The sequence below is a fragment of the Heloderma suspectum genome, chromosome 1 (genome assembly GCF_057233095.1).
Source record: "Heloderma suspectum isolate Gila_16-S chromosome 1, 16-S_ref, whole genome shotgun sequence".
Classification (NCBI taxonomy): domain Eukaryota; kingdom Metazoa; phylum Chordata; class Lepidosauria; order Squamata; family Helodermatidae; genus Heloderma; species Heloderma suspectum.
The window spans coordinates 193,767,219-193,786,023 of NC_139458.1; the positions used below are offsets into that span (position 1 = coordinate 193,767,219).

The 18,805-nt window shown below is 44.2% G+C and overlaps 1 protein-coding gene across 4 annotated transcripts in view; it reads left to right on the forward strand.

Annotated features, from left to right (window-relative positions):
* Positions 1–18,805, forward strand: part of ITGA4 (integrin subunit alpha 4) — an 80,096-nt gene that overhangs the window by 40,574 nt on the left and 20,717 nt on the right. For all 4 annotated transcript variants that reach the window (XM_084814928.1, XM_084814935.1, XM_084814908.1 and 1 more), the window contains 5 exons: positions 4,298–4,388; positions 7,089–7,134; positions 9,646–9,800; positions 14,063–14,220; positions 16,716–16,865. In XM_084814928.1, coding sequence (XP_084671054.1) covers positions 4,298–4,388; positions 7,089–7,134; positions 9,646–9,800; positions 14,063–14,220; positions 16,716–16,865 — 600 coding nt within the window. The remainder of the gene's footprint in view (positions 1–4,297; positions 4,389–7,088; positions 7,135–9,645; positions 9,801–14,062; positions 14,221–16,715; positions 16,866–18,805) is intronic.

Here is an 18,805-nt window from a genome sequence, read left to right on the forward strand (position 1 = left end):
TGTATTAATGACTTGGAGGAGGAGGTGCAGGGAATGCTGATCACATTTGCAGATGACACAGAATTGGGCAAGGTAGCTAATACTTTGGAAGACAGAAACAAAATTCAAAGTGATCTTGATAGACTGGCGCACTGGGCAGAAAACAACAGAATGACATTTAATAGGGATAAATGCCAAGTTCTGCACCTAGGAAAAAGAAACCAAATGCACAGTTGCAAGATGGGGGACACGTGGCTCAACAACACTACAAGCGAGAAGGATCTTGGCATTGTTGTCGATCACAAGCTGAATATGAGCCAACAATGTGATGTGTCTGCAAAAAAGGCCAATGCTATTTTGGGCTGCATTAATAGAAGTATAGCTTCCAAATCCTGGGAAGTACTAGTTCCCCTCTACTCAGCACTGGTTAGGCTTCATTTGGAGTACTGTGTCCAGTTCTGGGCACCACACTTTAAGAAGGATGCAGACAAGCTGGAGAGGGTTCAGAGGAGGGCAACAAAGATGATCAGGGGACTGGAAACAAAGCCCTATGAAGGGAGACTGAAAGAACTGGGCATGTTTAGCCTTGAGAAGAGGAGACTTGAGGGGAGATAGGATAGCACTCTTCAAGTACTTGAAAGGTTGTCACAGAGAGGATGGCCAGGATCTCTTCTCGATCATCCCAGAGTTTAGGACACGGACTAATGCGCTCAAGTTACAGGAAGCCAGATTCCAGCTGAACATCAGGAGAAACATCCAAACTGTTAGAGCAATACGACAGTGGAACCAATTCCCTAGGGAGGTGGTGGGCTCTCCCACACTGGAGGCATTCAAGATGAGGCTGGACAACCATCTGTCAGGGATGCTCTGACTTGGATTCCTGCATTGAGCAGGGGGTTGGACTCGATGGTTTTGTAGGCCCCTTCCAACCCTACTCTTCTATGATTCTATGAACATTTGATTTCAAAAGAGGACACTTCTCTAAAATGAGGGAACTGGTGAAAAGGAAGTTGAAAGGGGGAGTCAAGAGGATTAAATCCCTTCAAAATGTTTGAAGATTACTCAAAACCACAATAATAGAAGCCCAGCTAAAATGTATACCACAGGTTAGGAAAGGTAGCACTAAGTCCAAGAGGTCACCAGCATGGTTAACGAGCAGTGTTAAGGGAGCTATTAGAGAAAAGAGAGCTTCCTTCAGAAAATGGAAGTCTTGCCCAAGTGAGGAAAATAAACGGGAGTGCAAGCTTGCACAAAGGCGATGCAAACAGACAATAAGAGAGGCAAAAAAGCAGTTTGAAGAGCATATCACTAACAACATAAAGGCCAACAATAAATAATTATTTAAAAATATCAGAAGCAGAAAACTAGCTAGGGAGGCAGTTGGACCATTGGATGACAATGGAGATAAAGGAGTCGTCAAGGAGGATAAGGAGACTGCAGAGAAGCTGAATGAATTATTTTCTTCCATCTTCACTGCAGAAGATATAGGACAGATACCTCTGCCTGAACAGATGTTTTCAGGAAGGGAGTCTGAGGAACTGAGGCAAATAGTGGTAAGAAAAGATGAAGTTCTTAATCTTATTGATAAATTGAAAGCAAATAAATCACCGGGCCCAGATGGTATCCATCTGGGCGTTCTCAAAGAACGCCAATGACATTTGAAATTGCTGATCTTCATTTGAAGTTGCTGATCGTCTAACCAAAATATGCAACATGTCCCTAAGATTAGCCTCTATACCAGAGGACTGGAAGATGGCCAGTGTAACACCAATTTTCAAAAAGGGATCCAGGGGGGGTCCAGGAAATTACAGGCCAGTTACCTTAATGTCTGTTCTGGGTAAATTGATTGAAGTCATTAGTAAAGATAAAATTAGTAAGCATGTAGAAGGACCAGACCTGCTGAAATCAACACAGCTTCCGCAAAGGTAAGTCCTGCCTCACTAATCTTTTAGAGTTCTTTGAGAGTGTCAGTAAACATGTAGTCAGGGGTGATTCGGTAGACAGTGTTTACTTGGTCTTCCAAAAGGCTTTTGACAAAGTCCTTCAGCAAAGACTCCTGAGGAAACTTAGCAGTCATGAAATAAGAGGACAGGCCCTCTTCTGGATCAGTAACTAGTTAAAGAATAGAAAGCAGAGAGCAGGAATGAATGGTAAATTCCAAGAACATAAGAACAGCCATGCTGGATCAAACCAAGGGTCCATCCAGCATTCTGTTCACACAGTGGCCAAACAGCTGTTGACCAGGAACCCACAACTAGGGCATGAGTGCAACAGCACCCTCCTACCCATGTTCCCCAGCAACTGGTGTACATAGGCTCACTGCCTCTGGTACTGAAGGTAGCACATAGCCATCAAGGCTAGTAGTCATTGGTAGCCTTTTCCTCCAGGAATTTGTCTAACCCCCATTTAAAGCCATCCAAACTGGTGGCCATCACTACTTCCTGTGGTAGCAAATTCCATAGTTTAACTATGCACTGTGTGAAGAAGTACTTCCTTTTATCTGTCCTGTTCTCCCAATGGAGGGAAATAAATAGTGGGATCCCACAGGGATCTGTATTAGAACCAATGCTTTTCACCCTGTTCATAAATGATCTGGAATTAGGAGTGAGCAGTGAAGTGGCCAAGTTTGCTGATGCCACCAAATTATTTAGGGTGGTTAAAACAAAAAGGGGTTGTGAAGAGCTCCAAAAGGATCTCTCCAAACTGGGAGAATGGGCATCTAAATGGCAAATGCAGTTCAGGGTAAGCAAGTGTAAAGTGATGCATGTTGGGGCAAAAAATCCCAACTTAAAGTATAGCCTGATGGGATCTGAGCTAGTGGTGACTGACCAGGAAAGAGATCTTGTGTTCTGGTGGACAGTCAATGAAGATGTCAGCCCAATGTGCAGCCGCTGTAAAAAAAAAAAAAAGGCAACCTCCATGTTAGGCATAATTAGAAAAGGAATTGAGAATAAAACTTCCACTATCATACTGCCCCTATACAAATCTATGGTGCGACCACACTTGGAATACTGTGTACAGTTCTGGTCACCACACCTAAAAAAAGATACTGTAGAGCTTGAAAAAGTGCAGTAATGGGCAAATAAAACGATGAAGGGGCTGGAGCATCTCCCCTATGAGAGAAGGTTACAAAAGCTGGGATTGTTTAGCTTAGAAAAAGGAGGGTAAGGGGAGACATGATAGAGGTCTACAAAATTATGCATGGTGTGGAGAATGTGGATAGGCGGACATTTTTCTCCCCCTCTCAAAATACCAGAACCCAGGGACATCCTATGAAGCTGATTGGTGGGAGATTCAGGATAGATAAAAGGAAGTACTTCTTCACACAGTGCATAGTTTTACTATGGAATACCATAGGATGTAGTGATGGCCACCAATTTGGATGGCTTTAAAAGGGGTTTGGACAAATTCCTGGAGGAAAGGGCTCTCAATGGCTACTAGTCTTGATGGCTATGTGCTACCTCCAGTACCAGAGGCAGTGAGCCTATGTACACCAGTTGCTGGGGAACATGGGTGGGAGGTTGCTGTGGTGCTCATGCCCTGCTTGTGAGTTCCTGGTCGACAGCTGTTTGGCCACTGTGTGAACAGAATGCTGGACTAGATGGACCCTTGGTCTGATCCAGCATGGCACTTCTTACGTTCTTAACTCACTAACTCCCATTCTTTTATTTAATGGGGGAAAGAGAAATTGCTAGTTTCAGTCTTCTTCCATAAGTATTCTGTAAATACTGTAGCAAAAGTACAGAATGCAAATAGTATGAGTCGTAGAATGAAACTAGGCTTGAGGTTTCAGGGTTTAGGGCCACCCAACTGCAATATTTTAATGCCAGTGAAACAGCTCACTATCCGAGAAATGCGTACTAGGTTCTCTTGTGAAATTGCAGAGAAAGTTGGGGCTAAACTACAGGAGAAGCACCATTCTAAACAAGGCAAGTACAACTTGTGCCAAGAATATCCTGATTATGAACATTCCCTTGCTGTCATCCCATCAACCCTTATGTCCCAGCATAGTAAGAGCTCATGTGACTCAGCCTCTCGGAGCAACTCGTGCCTTGGCCAACCCTGCTAAGACGATAGTAAAGGAAGACAACAGAAAAGGGAAAGCTTTCCAGGGAGCTGAAAAGAGCATTACTTAAATGCCAAAGTGAATGTGAATATACTACAATGAAAAAGGGATAATATAATGGGAAAGCTGATTTATTTTATTTTCTGTTGTTCATCGATTGCAGCTATTAATACTTCTTAAATAAGTATGCATCCCCCCAAAATCCTTATTTCGGGTGACCTAAAAATATCAGGCCTATCTTAATTTTTTTAGCGAATACAAGGACATCAGATCAGCAATACCTTACGCATGTTTGGTCAATCCATAGCTGGGAGAATTGATGTAGACAACAATGGGTATTCAGGTGAGTTAAAAATGTTGCTTCTCTTTTGTTTATTTAAAGCAGTAGGAATAATGTCTTGTGTTGTTATTATTCCTTATCCTTCTCTAAAGCATAGGTAGGATACAAATGAATAAAACAAAACCAATATGAACAAGACAATAAAACAATGAAACTGGCATGAAATATTAATTTGCAAACCCAGCACGGTTTAAAAACAACCAAATTATATGTAAGCAAATTAAAAGTTCGATGCTATACATGTCTGCTTAGAAGTAAGTCTCACTGGGTTGGATCCAGATTTCTTCATAGACCTGTTAGAATTAACGAGACTTAAGGAGCAGTCCTATGGCCGTTAGACACTGTCTAGAGGGCCATAAGATTTTTCGGTTTCTGGGAACTGGGGTCAGAGCCAGGGCTCCAGCTTTGGGTCCCAGAAACCATGCTCCCTGCCCCCTCCTCTGCCCCCTCATAGCCAGCATGGTTATCTTGGAAATGGAGTGTGATGATGGAAAAAAGGGGGCAGTCCTGGGGGTGGGGAGGTGAGGAGACCACAGCAGCTGTGTTACGCAGCTTCCTATGCGTTGCGTGGCCTCCTTCCTTCCCCAAAGCTGCAGCTCAACAGCCAAAATCAGCCATCTAGCCAAAAACGCAGGGCGGCCAGAGCACGGAGGCGACGATCACCTCCGTGCTCTGGCTGCCCTGCATTGGATACTCAGCAGCCTCCAACTTCAGAGGCTGCCGATAATCTCAATAGGATTGTGACCTTAATAATGACCAACTTAAGTCCTGTTGATTGGTCTAACTAAGAACAACTGAATCCAACCCACTGATAAGGCTTCTTCCTAGGTCAGCGAGTATAGGATTACAACTTCAGTATGTTAATTTCATTTTCCGGCAATGCCATTATCCCTGACATATAATGGAGTCTTACAGTTTGGAAAAAAACTGAGAAGCAGAAACAAAAATGTATTTCTGTTAGGCATTTTTAGTAGTGAAACAGGAAGCTCAAAACTTTAAAAGCTCTACTTATGCTACACAGGTATCTTATGCCTACAGACCAAGTTGGTAGCCGTGGTACCTATGAATGATTTCATCTTTCAGTGTACAGTGTTGATAGCACTCCGTTTATTTGAAAATAGCTGTGACTTATTACATGTATTGGGAGAAGAGCATTAAGGCTGTTTCACTCTACATCTGCACGTGAGGAATTCTCTTGAACTTGGCAGAAATTACTTATGAGTAACTGCACAGGACTGGGCTGTGTGTGTCATAACAATCTGGAAAGTTTTAAAAGTTTTGACCGGTATTATAAGGAGAACACACTAAAGAACACGAGATTAGCATTGTAAAAATGAAATGAAATTCAAGAAATATTAAACGTTATCTTTAACACATTTCTGTCCCACCCTATCTCAAAAAAGACTTGAGGTATAGATTGGAACTCAAGTTGTGCCAGTGTAACTGCTTATGATACTGGCATAACCCTTCTACTCCTGTATAATCTTGTTTCATGAAATTGCACTGGTACAACTATTGTTGCATCCAACCCAGGCACACATTCGCACCCCCCTCCCCCAAGCTCTCTGACAATTCAGGTGAGTACTTTCTCCTAGTCACAGTCCTAAGAAGTCATGGAGGAATGGGGAATAATGATAGAAGACTTTGGACATGTTTACATTACAAACCTATATTGTGCTTGTACCATTTAAGAACACAAGAGCCATTCTGGATCTGACCGAGGGTCCCTCTAGTCCAGCATTCTGATCACACAGTGGCCAACCAGTTACCCCTGGGAAACTGACATGCAGGATATGAGTGCAACAGCACCCTCCTGCCCATGTTCCCCAGCAACTGGTGTATAGTCACAGCTTTCTGAATCCTGGGAAGTACCCTTTGCTGAGAATACTGTGTTGAAGATCCCTATTCTACAGTTCCCATTTCCTGAAAAGAATAGCATTTCAGTGCCCTTCAAAAGCTTTCCTCCATGCTTTCAAACAACATATGGAGGGGGTCACATACACTAGCTCCACCCCCAATATCCCACTCTCAGCATTTTCCCATAGAGGCCAAAGGCATGAAGGGTTTTTTTCACAAGTTTGAGGTTCTGATCATGTGGGGGATTCTAAGTGTGTTCGGTCGGATGTGGTAAGACTCCTCCTTCAGACCTTTGGCCTCAACACATGAAGGTGAGAGGTGGAGTTGACTTGACATGTTGGGGAATGGGCTAGTGCACATGGCTCCACTCTCTTTCCACACATTGTTTGAGTGTATGAGAGGAAACCTTCAGAAAGGGGATATTCTTTATCTGTTGTTCCTTCTAATGTTTGTTTCCAATTGTACAATTTTCTTTAAAATTTGTTTGAACAGGAGATCCCCACCATAAATATTCTTGTTTAAAATACTCTTTTCTGGCTGAATGGCTCATCTTCAGAATTCCTGTGGAAGTTGAGCAGCAGCTTAACTATGCTATTAACAATTGCTATGGAATTATTTAGCACAAGGAATACAAGTAATATAGCCCCATCTCAATGATTCTGTAGAGGAAGTTCTAATGATAGATGTGGCTTGATGTATCGGCGTATTCCCTCTAATTAATAATGTGCAAATAGAGATTTAATACAGTCCAGAGGTGAATATGCAGTCAGGGGATTGTGCCTGAAAGAAGATTTCTGGTGACTAATGATCATCATCCATCTGTGGTGCGTGTGTTTTTTTCTTCAGATGTAGCAGTTGGTGCTTTTCTGTCTGATTCTGCGGTGCTGCTGAGGTGAGTCGAACACATTTCAGCAGTTAGAGACAACTGGATATAATGGTAAATTATGAGATGCAATTAAATAAATTTGCAATGTGCCACTGACCTCATAATGGTCTTTATTAAACTCTTAACTTAAGTCATTAAGCTCTGGAGTTCTATATACCACTGACATATTTAAATGAATACATTGGAGCTAGGGATGTCGGAGAATTTCTCCACGAATCTCCGGGAGGCCGAATGCCAACGCATTCGGCCCCCCGAAATTGGTGGGGAAATTCTCCGCCCCCCGCCCCCCCCGGGATAGGACTTACCTCGTGCAAATGTCCCTCGCGGCGGCGGGTCCCGGCAGCGGTTCGGCGGCGGCGGCCGGTCTTCCGACCGGCTGCCGCCGCCGCCATTTCAAAGTAAAAAAAACAACAACAACGTGATAGGCTACGTAAAGATTTACGTAGCCTATCACGGCTAGATTTCCAAAGTCAGCCGTGATAGGCTACGTAAATCTTTACGTAGCCTATCACGGCTGACTTCAGGGGGGGGGAAGCGCGTATGCAAATGGCGGCGCCCATGGGCGCCGCCATTTGCGTTCCTTATTTGGGCACGGGTAGTCTACGTAAAGATTTACGTAGACTACGACGAAAATAAGGGCAATGCAGCCGTGCCCTTATGCACGGCACTACCTGTGCCCAAATAAGGAACGCAAATGGCGGCGCCCATGGGAGCCGCCATTTGCGTACGCGCTGCTTTTTTTTTTTTTTTAAAGTCAGCCGTGATAGGCTACGTAAAAATCTACGTAGCCTATCACGGCTGACTTTGAAAATCTAGCCGTGATAGGCTACGTAAATCTTTACATAGCCTATCACATTTTTGTTTTTGTTTTTTTCGTGGCCGGAGAGGCGGGGCGCTCCCCCCTGGCCAGAATTTTGGCGGGGAGGGACAGGGCGCCTCCCCACCCGCCAAGAATTTTGGGGGGAGAAACGGAGCGCCTCCCCCCCCCAGAAAAAGCTGCGGGACCAGGTAAGGGACTTTCGTCCATCCCTAATTGGAGCACATACAAATCATAGAATCATAGAATAGTAGGGTTGGAAGGGGCCTACAAGGCCATCGAGTCCAAATCGTGTGACTCCAGTGTCACTAAAAAGTTATCCAAGAAGTGAACACTTCAGAATCCATGTGTCAAAAGTACTTTACAGTCATGGGTTAGATGCTAAGAGAAGTTTCCCATCTTTTCCTCTCCCTATGCCTCATCCCATGTAGTCAATGAATTGCCCCCCTTATGAGGGCAGGAGGGACAGGAAATGTTCCTTCTGTTATATTTTCTTAAGTCAAATGATCTTAAACTACTTGTTACATTAAGCACATAGCAGAGCCCTCCCTAACCCGATCCTAGGGATGTACCAAACCTTTTCGTGGAATCTTTTGCGGGGAGGGGAGGTGCTCCGTCCCTCCCCCCAGACTCCTCAACAGGGGGTGAGGCGATCCGGTCCTCCCCCTTGGAATCCTCAACGGCTGGCAGTGGTTGTGGTGGTGGCGGCGGCGGTTCCAGCGGCGGCACCGGCTCCACTGGCGGCAGCTCCGGTGGCTGGTCTCCTGGCCAGCCACGGCCGGGCTGCTGCCGCCGCCATTGCCATCCTGGCTTGCAGCCGTGATAGGCTACGTAAGAATTTACGTAGCCTATCACGGCTGGGTTAAAAAAACAACAACAACCAGCAGCCGCCATTTGCATTCCCCTTTTTTTCGTTGTTTTATCGTACGTAAATATTTACGTAAGATAAATCAGCGAAAAATAGGGAACGCAAATGGCGACCTCCATAGCCGCCGCCATTTGCGTACACTGGGGTTTTGTTTTTGTTTTTTTATCCAGCCATGATAGGCTACGTAAATTATTATGTACCCTATCATGGCTGCAAGCCAGGACAGCATTGGTGGCAGCAGCAGCCTGGCCGCGGCCAGCCAGGAGACCAGCCGCTGGAGCCGCCGCCACCGAATCCGCCGCATCCGCCCCAGGTAAGTACCGTCCCAGGGGGATTCCACGGGGGGGGGGGGCAGGAGGCCGTTCTCTGTCATCCCTACCCGATCCCCTCCAGGTACGTTGGACTACAACTCCCATAATACGCCAGCCAGCCAGCCTTAGCTCCATATCTGGAGGGCACCAAGTTGGGGAAGACTGGCGTAGCACATAGCTAAGTCTTTGTTTTTTTACTCTAAAATAAACTTGGGTGCCCTGTTCATTAACAGCTGGGTGGGGGTCCTCGCTGGGGTGGGGGGGAATTAAACCTTCCCTCCCAGTGCAGTGTCATCCTGATCCAGATTGGGTTCCCACCATGCTTACTTTTGTGTTAAAACAACAGCAACAGATACACAGTATGTATTTAACATAATGTGTATTTTGACCCTTAGAATACAAGCCATAGTGTATAATTATTCTGTCTTCACAAAAAATGGGATGCCCAAATGATAAAGAAGCATGCACAGAATTATGAATGATAAAGGAGCATCTTGTGACAATGAATTCTTACGTTTTAGGACAAGGGCAGTAGTCATTGTTGACGCATCGTTAAAACACCCTAATTCAGTAAATCGAACTAAATTGGACTGTGTAAGAAATGGACAACCAGCTGTGTGTGTGAATCTGATGCTTTGTTTTAACTATAGTGGCCGCACAGTTCCAGGTTATCTTGGTAAGCTGCTTGCTAAGTGCTGCAACATCCTTTTTCAGTATTTTGTTGATTCAGTACATGCATTAATTTCTCTGCTTAAAAACCAGCTTATTGCTGATGGATAGATAGAACTTATTACTAGACTCATATTGATGCCAGTAGGTACCGTCTTTATTTTTGGCACCATATAAAGTGTTACAGGTAGGTGAAACTGCCCAGGTTGTCTGTATTGAGTAGCAATACAGTAGTTAAAATCTAACTTACATTTTTAGTAGCATAGCCTGACTTTATGTTTGTTTTCACTCTTGTTGTCAAAGTAAATGAAGGTCATATACTTTGGGGGTGTTAACTGTACCTCTAACATATAGATAGGTTTGCAAGGCTCATGCCCCCAGACACAGGAACAGAGAATTAGGGATGCTGGAGAAATTCGAAACGGACTAAAATGAGCTCAGATTTCTAAGAACCCGACCTGTGGAATCCGCTGCAGACTGGTCACATGGGATCCGTGGACTTTCAGATCTTGCTTCGTAATTTCCCGAAACATGTGCATATTTATTTGTAGGGAAATATGCAAGTTTCTGCTGAGACTGGTAAATATACGTGGGGAAAAGTTCGATGGAGTGCGGGACAATGCACTAAGTATTCCATACTAACGTAAATTATGTAAATTGTCGCAAACCCTCTTACGGAATTATTTGCGTAATTTTCCACATAACAGTAAAATTGAATCCATCTGTGAACAGATGCCTGAATGAACGACACTACACAATCCACGAAACACACACAAAATCCAGACATCCCTACAGAGAATGGGAGCGAAGGGCTGGTGCCTAACAGATTGTGGTATGACAGAGCCTTCTGGTGGTTATCATACTGGCAAAAGATAGCACCTGGCAAGTCTGGAGAAGAGCGTGGCTGTGTCTGGTGCCCCAGGGTGGAGTTTGATTTTCATGGTGGGTGGAGAAATTAGCAGAAGTTCTCAAGCCAATAACAAAATAGCTTGTCTTGATCCTGGTCCCATTTCCTGACAATTGCTCATTCCCCCAGAGCACTGAGAAGAAGGTTAAAACCTGAAATCTTGGGTAAAGCCCTGAGATCTGGAAACCTAACAATAGAGAAGAAGTGTGTGCCTCAAATTTCCACATGTACGCAGGTTTCTTGTATCTCTTATTTCAATAAACACTTAAGCTGAAAGGAGGGCTAAACCAGCTGACAAAGTGGGGAAAGGCACAAAAATTAATATGAGTTGAAAGATAAATTATCCTGATAGATTATGAGCCCAGAATGGTCCAGGGGATATGATTTGGTCTCACTTAGCAGATTATAAAAAGGGAGAGTTGCTCACACCTTGCAGATCTCTTCAAGAAACACAGACATGCAAACACATGCGCTGTACTGCAATTCACTTTTGAAAACAATACGAAAAGGCTGGGATGTGCACACAATCCTTTGTATGCATGTTGGTAGGCTTGCTGGATTATAGCTCTAAAGAGAGCTAAGCCTGCCTAAATACATTTTAAAGTTATACATACATACAGATGTTTATTGCTTTTAACCATAAGCCACTGCAGACACTTTAAAGCCAGTAGGACTTCAGCACTCTGGGTGAAATCCAGCGTTGTCTGTCAGCCAACAGAACAAACATCACTGCTAGAACAGATTCACCTTCCCTCTGCAGTCCCCATTTGCCCCCAAATTCTGCTCTGGAGGGTTGGGGGACCCTTGGGAACAGATCTGTGGGGGCATGAGAGAGGAGCGCAATTCTGTGCCAGCTCGTAGAGGACATTTCCCTGGAGTTTGGGGTGTATGGTTGGGGTGGTCCAAAGCTTATTCTGGGAATTATTGTTGACTACATTGTATATTATTGGCACAGGGGCACTATGCTTTACAGTGGAGGTGTTCACACATCATGCTAACCCATGATGGGTGACTAGCCATACAGGGGTGGGTTGTTTTTGGAACAACCCACCCCTGTGTGTTTAGCGCATTCCCCAGACGACCAGGCAAACAAGCCACCGTGCATGTCCTGTTTGCTCTGTCATCCCCCCTCCCTCCCCCTCAGTCTTCCACCCAGCATCCCAGGGGACTTGGTGGCAAACCTGTCTTGTCTGCCACCAAGTCCCCTGCCACCAAGTTCCTGGTTCTGATCTTGGTTGGAGTCCTTTTAAAAAATGTTTTCCTGGTCCCGTTTTTGCACAAAAATGGGACCAGGAAATTTTTTCCACACTTCCCCGTGCCCAGGGAATATGCGGTAATTTTTTTTACTCATTTTATTTTCTTCAGTTTTCCACAGATGTGCAACAGCGGGAAACCGAAGGATACCAGCTTACCCCTCCTGCACCCATGTATGTTGGACTTGGCAAACATACAGGGGTGCAGGAGGGGCAAGCCTGTATCAAGTCTTTTATATATTTTGTATTGTTTTATTGTGTGCTCTTCGGTTTAAATTTTTGTGAACCGCCCAGAGAGCTTCAGCTATTGGGCGGTATAGAAATGAAATAAATAAGTAAGTAAGTCCCCTTCCCTAGGTCAGGGTAAAGATCTTTCTTGCTGTTTGACCGTCAGAAGTCAAGCCATGAGAAAGCTATTTCCCTCGAACTGGGGACAAACCTGTTTTCTTAATGGAAAAGAAGGGGGTGCCATGGGGAGTGGGGTGGCTATGTGAGAGAACCCCTGAAGGGGCTCCCCCACCAAGGCACAAATGAGAAACCTGCAGGTAAGTGGATAATTTTAGGCCTTGGTTCTTCCACCCTGTGGAGTGGTGAAAAAGGGGTTAAAATCACCCACTTATCTGTGACATTTCTAGTTGTGCCTCAGTGGGGGAGCCTCTTCAGAGGTTCCCCCACATGCCCCCCACTACCCCCTTCAGCACCCCCCTCCTTCCCTTAAAGAAACAACTTTGTCCCCAGGTTGGGAGAAAGTTTTTTCCCCCCAACCTGGGGACGAAGCTTTAAATACCAATGTTTGGGCTTGCACTGGGATTAAAGTGCCCTGACCAGAAACTCAGGTGTGTGGGGGGGATCCAACCCCCTGCCATGGGTGCTGTTGCCCCAAGGGCCCATGTTGGAGGGTTGGTATCCTCCCCCCAAATCCAATTTTCTGGATGGGGTGCTTTTTAAAAAAATGTGCACCAAACAGAGCCAGGAAAGTTTTTAAAAAGGGCTTTGACCATGATGAAGATCATGACTGGAGCTGAGCAGATGGGGATCGGTGGGGGTGAAGGGGGTTCCCATGACAGCCCCTCCATAGTGCTATTTTGGCACCACTGGAGGGGCTGTCACAGGCAAGGGGAAGGGGCACGGGCAGCAGTCACGAATGATGATCGTGGCCCCGCTCAGTAAGAGTGGCAGGGGTGTCTGCCGCTCTTGCCGAGCGGCTCACTGCCTAATGCCCTTTACCCACAGTGGGTTGGCATGTCTGGATTTGCACGACATGCCAACCGATCATGGGCAAAACCCCTAAAAGTTTTATACTTTAGGGAATGATGCTATGGCCCATAAACAGCATCTGAGGGGCCATAGATTCCCAGATCTGAGGTCGGAGACAGCACTCCGATCTCAGAGCTAGGAATGGGAGCTCTGCCCCCACTCCCCCCTTGTAGCCAGCATGGAAAGAACTGTGCTGGCTGCCCTCCAAGGTTGGGAACATGACCTCAGAGGATGAGGAAAGGGGGCATTTCGGTGGGTAGGGTGGGAAGGAGACTGGAGATGCCAGGATATGGGCTGTCCTGAGGCCTCTCCAGCCTCCTTCCCATCCCCTCAGAGATGCTTTCACAGGACGGGCCAAAAAGCCCATCTACTGAAAATGCTATGAGAGAGAACAGGGAAGCAAAGCTTACCCCCGGCACTCCTCCCACCCTGCGTAGGATGATTGTAAGCCTCCGAGTTCGGGGGCTTACAGTACTCATAATAGGATTGCGCCCTTAACAATTTTAGTCTTAACTGCTCTACCCTACGGGGATGAGAGCACTATGAGATAATAAAGGAAGGCATTGGTACTGGAATTTACTGACATTAGTAAACTGAATAAAAAAGGCACATTGATCAGAATATAAACACACACACAAAAGGTGCAATGATCATATCATTGCTGCTCCAAAGATCCAACTGAAGATCCAAAACGTTTAGAATGATTTGAGAAACGATACAATGGAAGCGTGTGGCATTTTAAGAAGTTGCCTACTATAGTTCGCCATTCATTTAATTAAGTTGGAAACACCCCTTGAGTTACTTTTGAACCCTTCCTCTTATATTATCCATTTTCCCCTTTAACCTTTACAGTATTGCTTTATAATCTAAGCCTGGATGTTAGCAGGAGGACAGAAACTGCAGCAAGGTTTTATTTTATCTCTAATGGAACATCTGAAACAACCTCTGGAAGCATCAAGATTCACAACAGCAACAACGTTACTTGCACAACACACCAAGCATTCATGAGGGTAATGTGTTCTCTGCCTTAAATCAGACTAGTTGGCATGAAATGGTAACAACCAAGAGAGTGATGGGAGAAAGGGGAACTAAAAACTGATGGGTGCATGAACAGGGAAGAGCAGGAGCGTTGCCTGCGTCACACCTGCCACTTCCAGTTTTACTGCACAACCCATGATCTGCTCCTTTGTAGGTTGTGGAGCATGATGTCTGAACCCAGACTGATGGTATGTTTAAGGGCTAAACAACCCAGCAGTTAACCCAACAACCAACCATAGGTTAACCGCTGGGTTGTTTAGCCCCTAAACAAGCCATCGGTCCAGGTTCAGACATCACGCTCCACAACCTAGAAAGGAGCAGATCATGAGCTGTGCAGTAAAAGTGGAAGTGGCAGGCGGTGCACACACTCATGCATAACAGCCCATCAGGTTTTAAACAGATGGATTGTCATTACGTGTGCCCTAGTTTAATGTCTGCTGTTAAAGGTACAGGAATAAAGAGGACAGCCTTTGTCACATGAACCTGCCCAGTTATTGAGATGTTCCTTAGAGGCCCTTTTTTGGCTCCCCGTTTTCCAAGGTAAGGCAGCTGGTGATCGGTAATAGGGCCTTTTGTGCTATACCATCCCTACACTAGTCTGTTCTCCCCAGGGAGAGTTGCCTGGTGCTGAGTGATGTTTTGTTGCTAACATGTGGAGACCTTTTTATTTGGCCTGGCTTTTTAAGATGTTGAATTTTCTACAGTTTTAACTTAGCTCTCTTTGTTTTTAACACTGCTGCTCTATATTATGTTGTGTGAGCCCGGCCATTGTAGTTTAATCAAGGGTTAAATAACCCACACTTAACCCTCGATTAGTAGTTGGGATAAGTGTGGGTTGTTTAACCGATGATGGCCAGGTTCGCACAACACACCCTAACCCCTGATTGGAGGTCGCATATTAGTTAAACTACAATAAGCTGTTGTGTTGTGCAAATCGGCCCTATATCTGAGAAAATTATTAATAGCTAATTGATGTAATAAAAGAGCAGATATAGGGAAAGCTTTGTGGAAATTAGAATGAATTGGATAATACATGAATTGGTCAAAGCAAAGTTTGCATTAAAATGCAAGCAGAACAAACTTCTCCCCATTCCTAATTGAAGTATGACTCAGTGGAGGCCTTATATACTGGTTAATTAAACTGGATGACTTATTATTCAGACTCTTGTATGGGTTTTTCTTCTGTTTCATTAGCCAAGAGCAGGGCTGGGAAACCTGTTGTTCTCTAGATGTTGTTGGACTCCAGTTCCCATCATCACTGACCATTAGCCATGTAGGCTGAGGCTGATGGGATTTGGAGCTCAACAATTTCTGAAGGGCCATAGGTTCTCCACCCCTGGCCAAGAGAATGTGAAGGCTGTATGATGAGCTTACCCTGAGATAGTAACAGGATGTATAGAACAAGCCAGTTTCTAAGGTATGTGGTGCTCAAGGTATTTAAACTGCAGTCTTATACACATTTACCTGGGAATAAGGTCCATTGAATTAATTGAGGATTACCTCTGAGTTTATTTGTATAGAATTGCACAGTTGTGTTGTCCCACAATCAGCTTAGCTCTTCCATCAAAAGAAGGAGATCCTGGATCCAACCCAAAACTTGGATGGAAAATGCAAACATTTAGGAGAGGCACTGAAATGTAGCTGGAAAGGGGAAGATGTGTTCATGTAGTAAAAATGAAACTGGAAAAACAGACGTGTGTGTGTGTTTGTGTATATGTATGTGTGTATGTATGTGTGTGTGTGTGTGTGTATATATATATATATATATTCTCGATGGAAATTAAAGGGAACTCTTAATTTGTACTTGGAAAGGTCCTGTGGCATTCATGTATGCTGGAGCAGTTGTCATAAGATGAGCCATGCAGGATCAGACCAAAGGCCTATTCTAGTCAAACATTCTGTTCACACAGTGGCCACTCTGAAGCCTGTGGAAAGCCCACAAGTAGGACATAAGTGCAATAATATCCTCCCGCTTATGTTCCCCAACAACTGGCATTTCGAGGTATAATGCCTCTCATACTAGAGATAATATATAGTCATCATGACTAGTAGCCATTGATAGCCTTATCCTCCATGAATTTGCCTAATTCTCTTTTAAAGCTGTACAAGTTGGCATTCATCACTGCATCTTGTGGTAGCAAATTCCATGGTTTAACTATATGCCTTGTGAAGAAGTACTTCCTTTTATCTGTCCTGAATTTCCCACGATTCTGCTTCATTGTATGACCTTGGGTTCTAGTATCACTTCCTCCACACCATACATAATTTTGTATATCTCTATTATGTCTCCTTTACTCACCTTTACCTAAGCTAAGCTAAACACTCTGAAATTGTCAGTAATTTGCTGTTTGCATTAAAGCTGTGACTTAAGTTAATATTAGCTTTCATATGAGGCAGGATATTCTTTACATATATACATGTTTGTTTGTTGTATATAATTAACTCATTAGGTTTCCAATTTTCATAGAAAGATGTCAGGGATATTCTTGGTCCTGTACATGTTGAAGCCAGCTATCGCCTCGGACATCATGTTTTAAGGACAAGAAGTACAGATGAACTCCCACCACTCCAACCAGTTCTTCAGCAACAAAAAGAGGATGACATTATACGCAGCAAGGTAAGAGTATGGACTACTTCCATTTCTGTAACTATAAAATATGTATAGCTGAAGCAAATTTTGCATTGGTATGTTATAAATCAAGGATGTATTTTTTGTGTGTGCCAGTTTAATACAGATACTTAATGGTACTTAGAATATAGAGATAGCCAAAGGAAACTTGGAAGAAGGCTTCCAGATGTGTTTCATTTTCATTTCCTTATGGGACTGTTTTTTTCTGTATGGCTGCCAAACTGGAATGGAATTCCAGTTGTGCTTTTAAAAAGAAAATTGTATGTTTTGTATTGCTGTATTTGTATTGTTTTCCACCCAGGAAACCGTTGGGAGCTGAAGGTGTGGAATGTCAATGTATGAAATATATACATACATAATCCAGATTTAAGCAGCTTGCACTGTATATTCATTTTGGGCTAATGAATATGTTACTTTACTGTTTCAGAACCACCATCACTGAACATTTACCAGCATTGTGGTTGTATGATAGTGACAATAGGGTTATAGCAGGGGGGCAGAATCAGGCCCGGGGGCCCAATGCAGGCCTGTGGGGTCCCCCAGGTGTCCCTTACCCTGGCCCCACCCCTGTTCCACCAACCACTGATTGTTTGGTGGTTTCCCAGTTTTTTTTGCAGTTTTTTCCCATTCTAAAAGATTGAAATGCCTCTCCTAAAGTTTGGTTACTGGCAGTAAGATCTTTAAGCTAAAATATGGTGGCATTTTTGGTATTTTGGTCCCATTCTTTTGCCCCGCTCCTTTTGCAGTTTTCCCCACCCACCACAGAAATGTGGCCCCTAAGAGCTTCTCCAAAATAGAATCTGGCCCTCGGGCTGAAAGAGGTTCAACATGCCTAGGCTTTATAACGATCACACATGCAATTGCACATAGAGCATATCCCAATACAGAAGTGAATGGGGCAGTCCATACTCACACCAAGGTCTGTATGCACTAAATTGATATGGAGATCTGCATCACGCCCACTGATGTGATCTATTCTTTTCCAATTCATGTGAGACTGCTGTGGCATATTTAAAGCTTTGGAAAATATGCATAGCCTAGAAAGGTTGGCTTCAAAACTGTCAGCTGTGGATACAGAGCCATTGCCTTACTCCACAGGAAACTTCAGATAGCTGATAATACATACAAGTGTATATTTGTATGCAGCCTTCTGTTGCTTGCATAGTTTTCTAGATCACGGGAAATATTTCTGCTCTCTGATCTAATCTTTCCAATATAAAGACTGGAAAGGCAGTGGTTAAGAACCTAATCAACTCCTCCAAATTAATGAAATGTTTCCCTAGACAAATAATGTGTTGATGAAAGGTCAGAAAGATTTGTTTCCCTGCCTCATGAAGCTTCTTAACTAGCATTGAAAGAACCACAGGAAAAAATGTCAAATACAAACTTGCCTGTGCCAGCTTCCCAGTTAAGTGACAAAGCAGCTTACATATTGTTAAGTTGCTTTGGAAAATGTTTCATTCGGTAGAAGTATTCAAGTCTCATCGCCCAACAGCAGGGCTAGCCCTACCATTAGACAGAGTGAGGTGGCTGCCTCAAGCAGCTGATTTTGGTGTCCAGGAAAGGCTGCAAATTTATAGTGATTTAATTTCTTCTTATTATATTTTTAGTGCTGGTAAGGGGGAGAGGTGCTTGTGGGATTTTCTGCCTCAGGTGTCAAAATAACTTGGCATCCTGGCTTGATTTGTGTGTGTGGGGGGGGGGGAATTTGCTGCACCATCACAGGCAGAAAAATGTTTTTGGCCATCCCTGCCCAGTGGTTATAGATAGGCTTTATGCAAGTCCACAGAAAGAGTGCAACAACACGAAGAGCTGCTGCCAGTGGTAGGCATTTCTAAGCCTAAACAAACTTGTCTGGATGACAGGTGGCCTCAGGGCTTCAGATTTAGACCCTTAAGTCTTCTGAAACCACTTTGTTGTCTTGTAAT